The sequence below is a fragment of the Bos indicus genome, chromosome 14 (assembly GCF_029378745.1).
Source record: "Bos indicus isolate NIAB-ARS_2022 breed Sahiwal x Tharparkar chromosome 14, NIAB-ARS_B.indTharparkar_mat_pri_1.0, whole genome shotgun sequence".
Taxonomy (NCBI): domain Eukaryota; kingdom Metazoa; phylum Chordata; class Mammalia; order Artiodactyla; family Bovidae; genus Bos; species Bos indicus.
The window spans coordinates 34,177,859-34,194,099 of record NC_091773.1 but is presented as its reverse complement, the minus strand read 5'-3'; the positions used below and the strand labels follow the sequence as shown (position 1 = coordinate 34,194,099).

Here is a 16,241-nt window from a genome sequence, read left to right as displayed (position 1 = left end):
AACACAGCCAAAGGGAAAAAAAAAGGAAATAAGATGGTGGCAGAATGTGGACCGTGTAGGGAATTCTGACGACCACAGAAAGCAGTCAGATACGGCAGTGTGTCACATTGGTGAGCAGCTCAGGTCTTAAATCACAGACTCGACTGGAACCGACTCCTTACCTGCCAGACAGGCTTGCTACAGTTTACCGCGCATCTCCAAGTCTCAGTTTAACTGTCTGCAAAATGGGAATAATAGCGGTGGGCACCCCAACACTGCTGACCCCAGCCAGGTGTCAAGGCAGTTGTCTACTTAAAGTGAATAAGCAGTCAGAACACTGAACACACCTGGGAGACATGTGCACCAGGTTCAGGTCAGTCAGATTGGTGGTGAGAGTAGGAGGCTTTCTATACTTATGACCGCTTCCCCCTTCCCTGGGAAGAAGGGTTGCTGGGAGTCAGGCCTGAAGCCCGCTTCTTGCCTCAAGTAACTGGATCTTTTGAACAAAGAGGCGTTTTCTACGAAGACAAGGAGAGTCAGGGGAGAAGTACCTTTGTGCCATAAGTACAACAGCAGAAGCTTCAGAGACAGGGCAGTGAGAGGAAAGTCTTATGTTCACTCTGCGGTTTCTGCTGGTTTTATTTATGTGTTGGTCATCTGGGGGCTTTCTCTTCAGAGCCAAGGTGTGGACCCGGAGCAGTTCTCCAGTCAGGATTCCAGCCTCATGCTAGAGCAGAAGACCCCCGTGTTCCCGCAGCAGTATGCGTCTCAGGCGCAGATGGCCCAGGGCAGCTACACGCCCATGCAGGATCCAAACTTCCACACCATGGGACAGCGGCCCAGTTACGCCACCCTCCGCATGCAGCCGCGGCCTGGCCTCAGGCCCACAGGCCTTGTGCAGAGCCAGCCCAACCAGCTGAGGCTTCAACTGCAGCATCGCCTCCAAGCACAGCAGGTGTGTTCCTGGCCACTACGCAGAAAGTCGGGGTGGGGGTACACAGTGAAGGTGGATGTGAGATGGCATGAGAACAGGGCGTCCTTTTGGGGGCTTAAGTCTCATTCTGTCCTAAGACAGTGAAGATGTTGCCATGATCGTACAGCTTTCATGCTCATTTCTGCTTTCTTCTTTCCCTTCTTTCTTGCTCCTCTGCTGACCCTGCTTCCAGCTAGAGCAGCTCTCCTCTGATTTCCTAGCTCAGTGATTTACTGATGGGCTAACCTTGAGTTCTCCAAGCCTCAGTGTTTACATCTATAAAATGGAGCTGTTAACAGGCTAAGGCTCTATGTATGGGTTGACAGGACCCAGCACAGTTTCTGGCCCCAAGTGAGTATGCAGGACACCAGGAGCTCCTGCCATGAGTCCTCTCTTGTGATCAAAATCATGGCTTTTAGCAGAATGGTGGCAGAGGGGTGGTGCATTAAGGAATAGCTCTTTTGCTCAAGAAAGTATGTTCTCACTGAAACAAGCCTGGACAGATTTCTGTCATATAGTAAATAACAGTATTGTGGACTTTAAAAATCTCCCCTCATTTTTTTCCCTCTGCTTTTTTCCTTAATCTTCCTCTTGGCCTCCTCTTCTGACCATTCTACTCTTTTTCTCCCTTGCAAACAGTGTACTTTCCAAATGGTCCAAAATAACTTGTCAGCTACAAGCAGTGGGAAGCATCACTTGATAACTAGCTCACAAGGGTATCCAGCCACACACCATGTGGTTTCAGTATCCAGCAGCATGTGGATGTTGGGTTTGGGGGCTGGGGAAGGTTTCTTGAGGTGGGAATTTGAAGTAAAATATATTCTGTTTAAAAGTGTACTGATTCCCATGTATGTGCATTTAGAATCGCCAGCCACTTATGAATCAAATCAGCAATGTTTCAAATGTGAACTTGACTCTGAGGCCTGGAGTACCCACACAGGTAAGGGGCAGACAAGCTGTCAGTATCCACTTAACCTGTCTCATCATTTCCCTCCTTGATATCCTATGTAAAGCGACTTAGAAGGCCACACATAGATCTAGATCCAGACGATGGAGGTCACGCCATGTGCTTATTGGTCTAGTCTGTTGTCTTTGTGGTTCCCTCCCCATCACTGCCATTTTTATTGCCACATACGGTCAGTTACCATTATTCACACTGTGTGTTCAGTCCTGGGTTTCCCTGATGGCTCAGTGAGTAAAGAACCTGCCTGCAATGCAGGAGACCACAGGGGATGCGGGTTCAGTCCCTGGGTCGGGAAGATCCCCTGGAGGAGGAAATGGCAAGACACTCCAGTATTCTTGCCTGGAGAATCACATGGACAGAGGAGCCTGGGATACAGTCCACAGGGTCACAAAGAGTGGGACTGACTAAGCAAACAAGCAAAGTTCCTGCCAACACTGAATTGGCAAATAGTGAACCATTGCTTCTAGGAGAAATAAAGTGTTCGGTTTCTTTGAGCCTCTTGTCACATTTCCATCAGTCAGTCCATGTGTGTTTCTGTTTGAGGACACCTTTTGTAATATATATTGTTGATCCATTAACGTCAAACTCAAAGCCAGCAGCACCATAACTCACGCCTGAATGAAGCTCGTCTAACTCACACAGTTTCCCCCACAAGGCACATCAGCCTCCTGGACTTGTTTAGGACACTAGATAGCCCTTGAGCACTAGTCTCAGGAACCATTTTAAACAGCAGAGTTACTGATGAAAAGCACAGCAGTGTGAAAAACGTGGAACTAAGTAGTCCACAAGAAGGACACTTGTCTGCAGTGTGAGAGCTGAAATAACTGATGTCACCTCGTTTCAGCCGTGGGTAGGAATGTGCATGTTGGGCTTCTCACATATTTTGCTGTTCCACATGTATCCATAAATGACGATGGTGCAGTGAGTATTGGTTCTGGGGTGACAAGTACATGTTAGCGGGTAGGCCAGCTCGCCAGTCCGTGAATAATGAAGTCAGCTGTGTACAGCCAAGATCCATAACCAGCCTGTCCCCATCACTGACAGCAAGCACGGTACCCCTTCCCTCATCCATCCTTCCATCCATCCTCCATCCTGGCCTCTGTCACCCTCCTCTCCTTATGCAACTCCCTTTCTTTCTGCCTCCATTCAGCCTTTTCTCAAGTGCTTCAAAGCCACCTTTCAGCAAAGTGACGTGGCATCCCTTTAGACTTGAATGTCCCTTAATGAGCCTCTAAACTGCCATCTTCAAGGTTTCTGTACAGTCTTTTTACAGACGGGACTGATGTTATCTTGGGGTCCCATAGTTAATGGTGTCCTCTCACAGTGAGTCTCCAGTTTATTGATAGTCACTCTGAACTGACCCACATCAGTCATTGCAAGGGTTCCGAATCCTCACTGTGTGTACAGAACTCAGGGCTCACATTCTCCACCGCCAGTTGTTCAGCTCTAAAATGTTCTCTCTTTATTTTCCAAATAATGTTGCATGAGCCTGTACCCTCTGTTATCCTGTTTCTAACATGCGGTTTCTTTTTCGATCTGTGCCCACCCCCACGTCTTCCTCCGTGTATTGCCCGCCCCCATTCCAGGCACCTATTAACGCCCAGATGCTGGCCCAGAGACAGAGGGAAATCCTGAACCAACATCTTCGACAAAGACAGATGCATCATCAGCAGCAGCAGGTTCAGCAGCGAACCCTGATGATGCGAGGGCAGGGGCTGAACATGACGCCCAGCGTGGTGGCTCCCAGTGGCGTGCCGGCAGCCATGAGCAACCCCCGGATCCCCCAGGCAAATGCGCAGCAGTTTCCATTCCCTCCAAACTACGGTATGGGACCTAGACCCCCACCACCTTCCACCACTCCTTTCTTCCCAGGGTCCCCTCACTGTCCGGAGTCACAGCTCTTTGTGTGGATCCCAGATGAACCTGGCTAACCAGGGGATGCTAGGAAACCCGCAAGGGCAGCTGGGGCTCATCAGGAGTCCCCAGGTCCAATGCAGTATCTTCCCATCTCTCAGCTCAGCCACTACCCTGTCTCCGAGCACAGGTCTTACTTTAAGAATAACCAGACTAGGTGGGCACACGGAGAGTGCCAGTTGTGTGCATAAGCGTGTACACGTCTGTGTTTACATCCATGTCTGTAAACACTGGTGCACGTGCATATACTTTAGTCTGCTTAGACAAACTGGTAGATACAAATGTTGAAAGATGTATATCCTTTAAGTGTTACAGACCTTCTATGACTTGAGAAAAATAAAGGCTTCCCTGGTGGCTCAGATGGCAAAGAATCTGCCTGCAATACAGGAGGACCCGGGTTTGATGCCAGGGTAGGGAAGATCCCCTGGAGAAGGGAATGGCTACCCACTCCAGTATTCTTGCCTGGGAAATCTCAGGGACAGAGGAGCCTGGCAGGCTACAGTCCATGGGGTCGCAGAGAGTTGGACACAACTAAGCGACTAACACTTCCACTTTCAATATTACATCAAATCTTTAATGAATTGATAATTCTTCAGAAGTGCCTTACAGAAACCACAGTGGACTAGCTCTTCATTGTCTTTGTATTGATTTGTTGTTTAATGTCAATCTTAAGCAACAAGCATGCTGTGTCATAAACATTAATATTTGTATGCATGTCATATTCGGTTAATGGTTGAATTATTGATAAAAGTTAAGTGTTTACATCAAGGTTAACATTCAAAATGACTCTCCCCATCTCCCACCAGAGTTCTCTAAAAACAACTACCCAGTCTTTGTGGTGCTTGAACCTCACATCTCCTATTTCTTTCAAGACCCAGAAGGATAATGTACAGCTTTTTCCTGTGTGATCTTAAGTTTTTCTTTCATAGCTTATTAAAGTAGTCATTAAATATGCATATTTTACAAGTCTTCTAGGCAAAAATAGGATTACCTTAATGTCATCCCTGAAATTTTCTAAAAAGCTGCCTCCTTTGTTTCCCACCTCTTCCTCTCTTTCTTTTTTGATGATTTAAGAAGGTCTGCTCAAAGTTTTCTTTCCTTTTAATGTAAACACCATTTGCCTCTAAACTGACCAAGAAGCTTACATAGAGTTTTTCTTTTTCTTGTTAATCTTGTATAGTGCAAAAGTATCCCAGATACTTGTATAGTGTACAAGTAATTTTATATAGTGTACAAGTAATCTTGTATACTGTAAAAGTATTCTTTATGAATACACAGTAAGCTAATCATGAATGCACTTACTTTTTTAAATTTTGTATTTTTTAGCCATATCATGTGACTTGTAGAATCCCAGTTCCCTGATTGGCAATCGAACCCAAGCCCTTAACAGTAAAAGTGGAGACTCCTAACCACTGGACTGCCAGGGAATTCTCATGGTCACTTATTTTTAAAACATAGCTATCTCATCATACAATAACGTAATTTAATAAAAAAGTAGTCAAGTGTGTTGATTTTTTTAGAGAACCAAACTTTAATCCAGTTTAATCTAATTGTAGTGACACATAAACATTGAAAGACTGTTTCCAGTCAAAGAGAAATATATACATTTGACCCATTGTTGATTTGCCAGGGATATGGGGCAAGAATGGTATTTTCTTTGTCTTTAGTCTCCATAGTTAATATGTCTCCTGGGCACATCTCTAATTACCATAGAGAACCAAGGTATGAAGAGTTTTTCTTCATGCATTTTATCCCAACTTGGAATCTTTTTTAAATGTGTATAACTTACCAGCACAAGATAGGGTATTTGAAAGTAATTTTATTTTTTTAAGAAATTTGTTTTTATTTGAAAGATAATTGCTTTGCAATATTGTTTTGATTTCTGCCATACCTTAACATGAATTAGCCATAGATGTACATATGTTCCCTCCTTCTTGAACCTTCCTCATGAAAGTAATTTTCTTTGTGTATTTGATTTGAATGTTCTCTTTTGTCCCCTGCCTCAACGATAAAACTAACAGCCTCCTTGGGATTTCTGTTCTGTCTTTTAAGGAATAAGTCAGCAGCCTGACCCCGGCTTCACTGGGGCCGCCGCACCCCAGAGCCCTCTGATATCACCCCGGCTGGCGCACACCCAGAGCCCCATGCTGCAGCAGTCCCAGGCAAACCCAGCCTACCAGGCCTCCTCGGACATGAACGGGTGGGCGCAGGGGAGCATGGGCGCAAACAGGTATGCTGCGTGTCTGTGTCTTTTTGAAACGATCACCAGGCAATCTTTCTATAGCCCGCCTGTCTCTTTTCTGGAAAGTTCTTCTTTGTTCAAGCAAACAATACCAAGTAAACCTCTGAGTAATAAGCCAATCTGCTTTTCCTAGAGCAGACGTTACCAGAATTTACCAAACCCTAGCTTAATATTTTTGCCTTGGGAGTAAAAGGAACCCCACCCCCGCTACCACCACCGCCGCAATAAGGTAGCACCCCCAATGTATGAGAGCAAGTGCTGTGGAGGCAGTGGCCTGGAAGCCACCTTCTTATCGTGTGTACATACTCAGCTGCTTCAGTCATGTCCAGCTCTTTGCAGCACTATAGCACAGCAGGCTCCTCTGTCCACGGGATTCTCCATGCAAGAATACTGGAGTGGGTTGCCATGCCCTCCTCCAGGGGATCTTCCCAACCCAGGGATTGAACCCGCCTCTCTTACATCTCCTGCACTGGCAGGCACGTTCTTTACCACTAGCGCCACCTGGGAAGCCCACCCCCCCATCAGTGCAGGTAATAAAAGCAAACAGAATCCTTGTCTGGTGCAGACATGAGAGTGCAAAGTGTCCCTCCAGACTTTGTCCACCACCCCAACATGGTGATGTTGGGGACAGGTCAGAACGCAGTGACCCCTGCAGCTTGGCTGAGCCCTTCCCCTGCTGTCTCTGATCTCACCATCTCCTGGCCATCACCCCATGCCCCACTCCCCGGGTTCTCTCAGCCTAGGTTTATTCATCCTGCCTCCCTGTTTGCCCAAGGGCTCTAACATTGTAATTTTTCACCGTGTTTCTAGCATGTTCTCGCAACAGTCCCCTCCACACTTCGCACAGCAGGCAAACACCAGCATGTACAATAACAATATGAACATCAATGTATCCATGGCGACCAACACAGGCGGGATGAACAACATGAACCAGATGACCGGACAGATCAGCATGACCTCAGTGACCTCCGTGCCTACGTCAGGGCTGTCCTCCATGGGTCCCGAGCAGGTGAGCACCCCAAAGAGAAACCACCCTCAGTTTCTTGATTGCAACTTTTTGTCTGTTTCTGCTATTAAATGAGTCTTTCCATGTGCTTAACATCTGCCATCAATTCCCACATTTATTTTGAAGAGTGTTTTTTCACCTTACCATCACTAGTGTTAGTGCAATTAACAGAAATACGTGTTAATGATGAAATAAACACAAAAGGATCTCTGACAGCTCAAAGATCTTTAAAAATATTTCTTAACTAACTTGTCTTCTAAATTTTTCTCTTATTTGAAGGCTTTTGCAATATCAAAAATGAATGTCAAAAAATGGAGTGATGAAATGCACTTTCTTAAATAGTTATATTTGGGGATTTTCAAGAACTGATGTTTTTTCTCCTAAACATAAAACCAGGTGAAGGGAGCTCCCTGGCAGTCCAGTGGTTAGGACTCTGCTTTCACTGCTGAGGGTGCAGGTTCAGCCCCTGGTCAGGGAACTAAGATTCCACAAGTCATGCAGCATGGCCAAAGAAGGACGGGGTGGGAAAGGATCGTTGGTCTACTTTGCACTCAAAAAAGTAAACCTATAACGACATAAGATACAATGGTCATCTGAGTTAAATTCACCCATTCCAGTCCATTTTAGTTCACCAATTCCTAAAATGTCAATGTTCACTCTTGCCATCCCCTCCTTGTTTAACCACTTACAATTTGCCTTGATTCATGGATGGACCTAACATTCCAGGCTCCTAGGCAGTATTGCTCTTGTTTGGAAGAAATGGAGTAGCCATAATAGTCAACGAAAGAGTCCAAAAGGCAGTACTTGGATGCAGTCCTAAAAACGACAGAATGATTTATCTCTGTTCATTTCCAAGTCTAACCATTCAGTTTCACAGTATTCCAAATCTATACCCTGACTAGTGACGCTGAAGAAGCTGAAGTTGAATGGTTCTATGAAGAATAAAACCTTCTAGAACTAACACACAAAAAAAACGTCCTCTTCCTTATTGGAGACTGGAATGCAATAGTAGGAAGTCAAGAGCTACCTGGAGTAACAGGCAAATTTGGCCTTGGAGTACAAAGCGCAACGGGTCAAAGGCTAACAGAGTTTTGCCAAGAGAACGCACTGGTCATAGCAAACACCCTTTTCCAACAACACAAGAGAAGACTCTACACATGGACATCACCAGATGGTCAACACCGAAATCACATTGATTATATTCTTAGGAGCCAAAGATGGAGAAGCTTTATACAGTCAGCAAAAACAAAACCAGGAGCTGACTGTGGCTCAGATCATGAATGCCTTATTGTCAAATTCAGACTTAAATTGAAGAAAGTAGGGAAAACCACTAGACCATTCAGGTATGACCTAAATCAAATCCCTTGCAATTATACAGTGGAAGTGACAAATGGATTCAAGGGATTAGATCTGATAGACAGAGTGCCTGAAGAACTATGGACAGAGGAACATTGTACAGGAGGCAGTGATCAATACCATCCCCAAGAAAAAGTAATGCAAAAAGGCAAAATGGTTGTCTGACAAGGCCTTACAAATAGCTGAGAAAAGAAGAGAAGCAAAGGAAAAAAGGAAAAATATAATATTTGAATGCAGAGTTCCAAAGAATAGCAAGGAGAGATGAGAAAGCCTTCCTCAGTGATCAATGCAAAGAAATAGAAGAAAACAATAGAATGGGAAAGACTAGACATCTCTTCAAGAAAATTAGAGATACCAAGGGAACATTTCATGCAAAGATGGGCTCAGTAAAGGACAGAAATGGTATGGACCTAACAGAAGCAGAAGATACTAAGAACACATGGCAAGAATACACAGAAGAACTAAACAAAAAAAGATCTTCATGACCCAGATAATCACAATGGTGTGATCACTCACCTAGAGCCAGACATCCTGGAATGTGAAGTCAAGTGGACCTTAGGAAGTACCACTGTGAACAAAGCTAGTGGAGGTTATGGAATTCGAGTTGAGCTACTTCAAATGCTACAAGATAATATTGTGAAAGTGCTGCACTCAATATGCCAGCAAATTTGGAAAACTCAGCAGTGGCCACAGGACTGGAAAAGGTCAGTTTTCATTCCAATCCCAAAGAAAGGCAATGCCAAAGAATGTTCAAACTACCACACAATTGCACTCATCTCACACACTAGCAAAGTAATGCTCACAATTCTCCAAGCCAGGCTTCAACAGTACATGAACTGTGAACTTCCAGATGTTCAAGCTGGATTTAGAAAAGGCAGAGGAACCAGAGATCAAATTGCCAACATCCATTGGATCATCAAAAAAGCAAGAGAATTCCAGAAAAACGTCTTCTTCTGCTGTACTGACTACTCCAAAGCCTTTGACTGTGTGGATCACAACAAATTGTGGAAAATTGTTAAAGAAATGGGAATACCAGAACACCTGACCTGCCTTCAGAGAAACCTATATGCAGGTCAAGAAGCAACAGTTAGGACTTGACATGGAACAAAAGACTGGTTCCAAATAGGAAAAGGAGTACGTCAAGGCTGTATATTGTCACCCTGCTTATTTAACTTATATGAAGAGTACATTATTTGAAATGCCAGGCTGGATGAAACACAAGCTGAAATCAAGATTGCTAGGAGAAATATCAATAACCTCAGATTCTCAGATGACACTAACCTATAGCAGAAAGCAAAGAAGAATTAAAGAGCTCCTTGATGAAAGTGAAAGAGGAGAGTGAAAAGTTGGCTTAAAACTCAACATTCAGAAAACTAAGATCATGGCATCCAGTCCCATCATTTCATGGCAAATAGATGGGAAACAGTGGAAACAGTGACAGACTTTATTTTGGGGGGCTGCAAAATCACTGCAAATGGTGACTGCAGCCATGAAATTAAAAGACGCTTACTCCTTGGAAGAAAAGCTATGACCAACCTAGACTGCATATTAAAAAGCAGAGATAATTACTTTACCAACAAAGGTCCATCTAGTCAAAGCTATGGTTTTTCCAGTAATCATGTATGGATGTGAGAGTTGGACTATAAAGAAAGCTGAGTGTTGAAGAATTGATGCTTTTGAACTGTGGTGTTGGAGAAGACTTGAGAGAGTCCCTTGGACTGCAGGGAGATCCAGCCATTCCATCCTAAAGGAAATCAGTCCTGAATATTCATTGGAAGGACTGATGCTGAAGCTGAAACTCCAATACTTTGGCCACCTGATGCAAAGAACCAACTCATTGGAAAAACCCTAATGCTGGGAAAGATCGAAGGCAGGAGGAGAAGTGGACAACAGAGGATGAGATGGTTGGATGGCATCACTGACATGATGAACATGAGTTTCAGCAAGCTCTGGGAGTTGGTGATGGACAGGGAAGCCTGACATGCTGCAGTCCATGGAGTCGCAAAGAGTCGGACAAGACTGAGCAACTGAACTGAACTGAAAGACATAAGAATGTTTCTAATATTATTATCTCTGTTGAATTTCTATATAGAATGCAAATGAAAGTTAATTGTGAAGGCAGCCAGTGTATTTATAGGGGCTTCTCAGGTGATGTTAGTGGTAAAGAACCCACCTGCCCGTTCAGGAGACCTGAGAGATATGGGTTTGATCCCTGGGTGGAGAAAATCATCTAGAGAAGAAAATGGCAACCCACTCTAGTATTCTTGCCTGGAGAACCCCATGGACAGAGGAGCCTGTCAGGCTATAGTCCATGGGGTCGCAGAGAGTCGGACACAGATGAGAGTGAGCGCAGCACGTTTTCACGTTCCTCCACACTCCCCCCAGAACTTGCATGTGGGAGACTAGATAAGGGGAGTGGCATTCTGCTCCTGGAAACAAAGCAGAAGCTTGGTGGGTGGCTGCTCCCCAGTAGGCGTATGGATGTCTCTCAAGATAAAGCCCCGTGCTGTCCTGTCGCCCTCAGGTGAATGACCCTGCTCTGAGGGGAGGCGGCCTTTTCCCTAGCCAGCTGCCTGGGATGGACATGATTAAGCAGGAGGGAGATGCATCACGGGTAAGAAACCAGAGAAATAAACCCGCGGCTGTGAGTATTCCATAGACTAGAATTGGCACAGACACATTGTCAGCCAGTAGGCTGAGGAGAATTGTGTAATATGGACTTCCCCGGCGGTCCAGTGGCTAAGACCCTGCCCTTCCAATGCAGGAGCCACATGCTGTGCAATGCAGCCAAAAAGAGAAGGAAAAAAAAAATCTCATTTTATTGGATATACAATGATGTTTGTGTGAGTAATTTTTTATTTAAGCTCATTTTAATTGAGCTGATGGTGGCATATGATTTAAAAACACTCATTTTGCCCCAGAATGGAATTATAGCAAAGCAAAAAATGAAATAGCAAAGAATTAGGCGTGTTAGCACAAACTCTGATTTCTTTTTGTTTCTGAATTGTAATATTTGATTTTCAGAAGGATGAAGAGGAACTAGCTTCTAATTGTTCTCTCTCACTTAATTAAGTCTGAGTTTATTCTAAGGGGAAGGCTACTGCAGGTCAGATGGTGCAGGGCGTTCAGAAGATCTAGGGTGGACTCCCTGGTGGTTCAGTGGCTAAGACCCCACTCTCCCTTCATTAAGCCCAAGTTTATTCTAAGTGTTCTAGATTTCATTTTCTTTAAGCAGCAGCCTTAAAATCTGATCTATATTATTTCTTTATCATCTTAAACACTTTTTCTAAGAAGAGTGATATTACTGTGTCCAACTAAATCTTGAAACAGTAGAACAGTTAGTACTGAGAACCCACCTGAGTTGGGAGCCTGGTGACAGGCCTGTTAACAAGAGGAAGGGCTCTCAACAGTTTGGCACAGGTGCTGGGGCCTCTTAAGGGAGAAAATGTTGTCCCTAGCAGTAAGTAACTATTTTCAAGTTCTCTCTTAAGTGACAAAATGTAGAATTGATGTTGAATTTCCTACAAAACAAAAAAATAAGTGAGTGTAACCTTTGTGGTTGGGGTTATTTAAAATGGCCAAGTAGTCTGATGTTTTCATGCTGGGCCTCATGATGGTTTTACCAAAAATTCTGAGCCATGACAACTTTCTCTTTATTTTCCCGCAGAAATACTGCTGACACTGAAGGTAGCTGGTTGCTTCTTTCTTCAGCTGACTGGGCTCACTTGCTCAAGACACTTACCAATCTGGAGAGCTGCGTCTCTTCGTTTCGACCCAACCGACCTGCCATCCAGCCCTGCCCGAGCAAGACGGGCTGACGGCCGAGTCCCTCGGCTCCTCCTCCTGGGGGAGCCGCCTGTCGGGTTGACAGATGGTCTGCAGCTCGCGTCCGGACAGTTGTCAGTCTGTTCACTGCATTCACCTTAGTGCAACTTAGATCTCTCCTGCAGAGTAAATGTTGACAGGCAGACTTCACACCCGTGTCAGATTGAATGTATCTAAATGTATGTATTTAAGGAAAACAATCCATGCTCTTGTTCTCTTCCTGTCTGGCTCCAGACACTGGTTTCTTGCTTTGTTTTCCCTGGCTAACCAGTCCAAAAGATTAAGATTTCATCTGGGGGAAAGAAAAGATTAAAAAAAAAATCAAACTAAAGATGTTTTAAGCTAAGCCTGCCTCTGGGATAAGCAGGACAGACACCGTGGACCGTGCCGTGTGTACAGACATGCCCAAGAAGTGAAGACCAAGACATCGTAGTTGTATCTTTGTAGAAAGCTCTCAAGACGGTGTTGGAAAGCATTTCCAGTTCCTTGAACAGATGAAAAAGAGCCTGTGGGAGGGCTGTTAACATTAACAAGTCCTTCTTCCTCTTTTTTTTTTCTTTTCAATTTCTTTGATTCAAACCAAACTAGTTCGCCCAAATCATGAATCAGAAAGAAATTGATTTCCAAATTCAGTTTGCTTTAGATCCATCAGAAGCTTGAATCAGCGCCTCCTCTTCCATCTGATCCTTCCCTTCTCCCTCTACCTTCCCCATTCTCCCCACTTTTTTTTTTTTAATAAAAGCAACAGAAACCAGGTAAGCCCTTTATTATTTCCTTCCATGTTTTGCCAGCCACTTACCAGCCGCTAACTCTGAAATTCCAGAAAAAATGCATTTACTGGAAGGAGAGGAGCAAAGTTAGTACTCGAAACCCATCAGACTTTGGACACCTGCCTGGGAAGTGTGTTCATTCTGTTCCCCGCGACACTGGCCCCCCACACGGGAGAAAACCACAGTGTGCTTAAAATTGACCGCAGGCATCAGGACAGAGTTCACCTCCGCCATGTGTCTTTTATTTTGTTTTTTTTAGCAGTGCTGACTTAATAAGCCGAAGTTTTGTAAGGTACATAAAATCCAATTTATATGTAAACAAGCAATAATTTAAGTTGAGGACTTAAGTGTTTTAATTGTGTAATTTTTTGTGAGGTATACATATTGTGGAATCGAATCCAAAATGAGGTACTTCAGTGTTACAATTAGATATCTTCATAGCAGTGTCTCCTGAAAGTGTTTTGTAAAGGCTCTCAAGGCCTTGATTAGACCTAATTTGTAGACTTAAGACTTTTTATTTTCTAAATCTTGTGATTCTGCTCATAAGTCATTTATCTATCTGATATGCAGCCGCTGTAGAAACCAATTCTTGATTTTTATATGTTTATATTCTTTCTTAACCTTAGGAAGACTACGTGTTACTAAGCAGGCCACTTTTCTGGTTGTTTTTCTTGCCCACTCTGGTAGGGGAATAATCTTTTCTTAATTGGCATCAGTTTCAGACAACTGTAATACCAAGAAACTGGTGACCTTTTTTGAGCTATTTCTCCCCAACTCCTAAGACACCTACTTTCTTACCTAAATTTCAGAATGATGTCTTTTTGATGTCTAAAAAGCAAAGCATTTTATATCTCGTCAGCCAGGCCTTTTAGGAACAGAGAAGTCTTTTTTCCTTGAAATCTGCTTGTTTTTTTGTGGAAGGGTGAAAAATAGACAAACTACCCCTACTCATACGTGTCTCTCTATATGGACAGATTACGGAAGTATAGAAAGAGATAGAGCCCAAAGATAAATGGTTAAGTAGACAGTCTGAAAGCATGGCTCCATGCTAAAGAAATGTTCTGGGAAATCTGCATTTCGCTACTTTGTTTTCCACGTAGGGGGTCTCACTACAGGAAGGTGGCCCAGGAACAGCACTTGATGGGGGCCACCAATTCACAGTCCCCCCCCTCAAAAGGCTCTGCTTTTCTCAACCAAACCATTGGGTCGCCCAACTGTGGTGGAGGAATAACTCGGGCGGACATCAGCCCGAGCTCAGCGTCCTCACTGGCACCACGAGGCTTATGTCACACTTGGTGTCACGTGACCACTTTCCAGTTGATGTTTAGAAACATGTGAATTCGAATGACTGGAACTTCACAAGAGAGAATGGAGTTTAACCTGGATTTGTCTGAGTTGGAAGTCCCTTTCCACGGGAACCCTGTCCAAAAACCCCTGTGTACCTTCTCTTGTTTGACCTTCTGCCCGCTGTGTTCTGTCAGTCCCAGTTCAGACAGATCTGATCTGCAAACCTGCCATTCCGGTAATTGGGAATAACTCATAATCATTGCCATTTTGAAGGAAGAGAGATGATCAGTTCTCTTACAGCTTAGATCAGGTCATGGGTTTTTTACATCTAATTAAGAAAAGTCAGTGAAGGAATCCTCTGATCACATTGATCATGACAGAAGCAAAGGCCAAACCAGTCCCTCCATGATCAGTATTTCTCATGGTGTACACAATAAACTTGTTAGACCGAGTACTCGGTTTTCGTTTAATAGAACAAATAATCAGTGTTTTACTTATATTACTAAATGTGAAAAACACATAATGTGAAAAGTATACATACATTAACTTGGTTGTGAAGCTCATCTACGTGTTCATGTAACGTGGTAAGTTGAAAAAGTGAAGTGAGCTGTTTTCCTGCAATGAATTTGTTGGACTCAAAAGATGAAGATGCCCCCTCCCACGTGTATCTCTCATGGCCTGTAACCATTGAAAGCAATGTTTTTGCAGTTTATATAATGCAGTTTTTAATCTGTGTGTAAAAACGGAGTTCCTATGGGCTTAACACATGAAATGGGTGGCACAGATCCCCTTGCAGAACCCAAAGATACACAATCAATTTTGAAATGCAACTTAAGCCATTAATTGTTGGTGTGAATTTAAAATTTTCTAGTATTTGTATGGTAGTATGCTGCCTCCGAGCAAAGCATTCTCTGCACAAAAGAAAATTACTGTAGTGGCTTCGATTTTAATTAGAATTTTCTCCCTGGTGTTTCTTTATAGACTAAAACGAAACCTTTTAAGTTTCTTACTACAGGTAAAAGCTATGTGCAAGAACCTCAAAATGCTAAAATCTAGCATAATGCCTTAGATCTGTTTTTAAGTCTTGTATATTCCTACATAGCTGTCCGATGTATTATATTTGTATAGTGAACTGTGTACAATTTTTTGAATAAGTGCATCATCACTTAAACTTTATGTTGTTGAATGGTGATGATGATACATTTCTTCAAACATTTAACTGTCTTTTTTTTTTTCTTATGCCATTTGTGGTTTTATTTGTACAGTTCCTCATGAAGTTGCATCTGAGATGTGTGTATATGAAAAGATTATCCAAGGGTAAAATTAAGCAATATATTAACTATGGTTCTTCAGGAGAAAGCTTACAGTGCTTCAGGTTGTGATTTATTTTCAAAATGGAGTTGACTCCAAACGTCACTTTGTTCACCTGCATTGATGTTTGTATTTCTAGTGTGAGCAGTTTATGCAAAAGGTAGATATATTCAAGAGAAATTTTAAATACATTTATGCAAGTTAATATTGCTTTGCTGATGCTATTTGCTTATTTGATGTTAAATAATGCTATTGTAAATAAAGAATTCTGTTGTTATTGCATCATTTAATAAATTTTAATGCCTTCGGGTTTTACATGGCTTTGAAGATTTTCTTGAGTTTATATTATATCCTCATTCACAGTTGCAGTTAAATATAAAATTACCTGACTTGCCATTTAATAATTTCTTAGACTTATACAGTAGTTGGCACTGTTCTCAGCATGTTAACATTTATTCTCTCAATGTCCCATTTTCTAGATTTTCTGAAATCTGAAGCCTGTCTGAAGTCTGAAGCCAAGAGGGGTGTGTCTTGCTTAAGATTATCTGACAACTTAATCGCAAATAGAGGTGGAATCTAAATGAATCCTAAATGATGCTATCACCTCTCATTCC

The 16,241-nt window shown here is 43.1% G+C and overlaps 1 protein-coding gene across 8 annotated transcripts in view; it reads left to right on the top strand.

Moving 5' to 3' along the window:
• The window catches only part of NCOA2 (nuclear receptor coactivator 2), a 285,118-nt gene extending 269,176 nt beyond the window's left edge, over positions 1 to 15,942 (top strand). For all 8 annotated transcript variants that reach the window (XM_070802655.1, XM_070802649.1, XM_070802653.1 and 5 more), the window contains 7 exons: positions 656 to 934; positions 1,815 to 1,892; positions 3,503 to 3,740; positions 5,883 to 6,060; positions 6,883 to 7,081; positions 10,959 to 11,048; positions 12,102 to 15,942. In XM_070802655.1, the coding sequence (XP_070658756.1) occupies positions 656 to 934; positions 1,815 to 1,892; positions 3,503 to 3,740; positions 5,883 to 6,060; positions 6,883 to 7,081; positions 10,959 to 11,048; positions 12,102 to 12,113 (1,074 nt within the window). In that variant the 3' untranslated portion in view covers positions 12,114 to 15,942. The remainder of the gene's footprint in view (positions 1 to 655; positions 935 to 1,814; positions 1,893 to 3,502; positions 3,741 to 5,882; positions 6,061 to 6,882; positions 7,082 to 10,958; positions 11,049 to 12,101) is intronic.
• Positions 15,943 to 16,241: the final 299 nt, after the last annotated feature.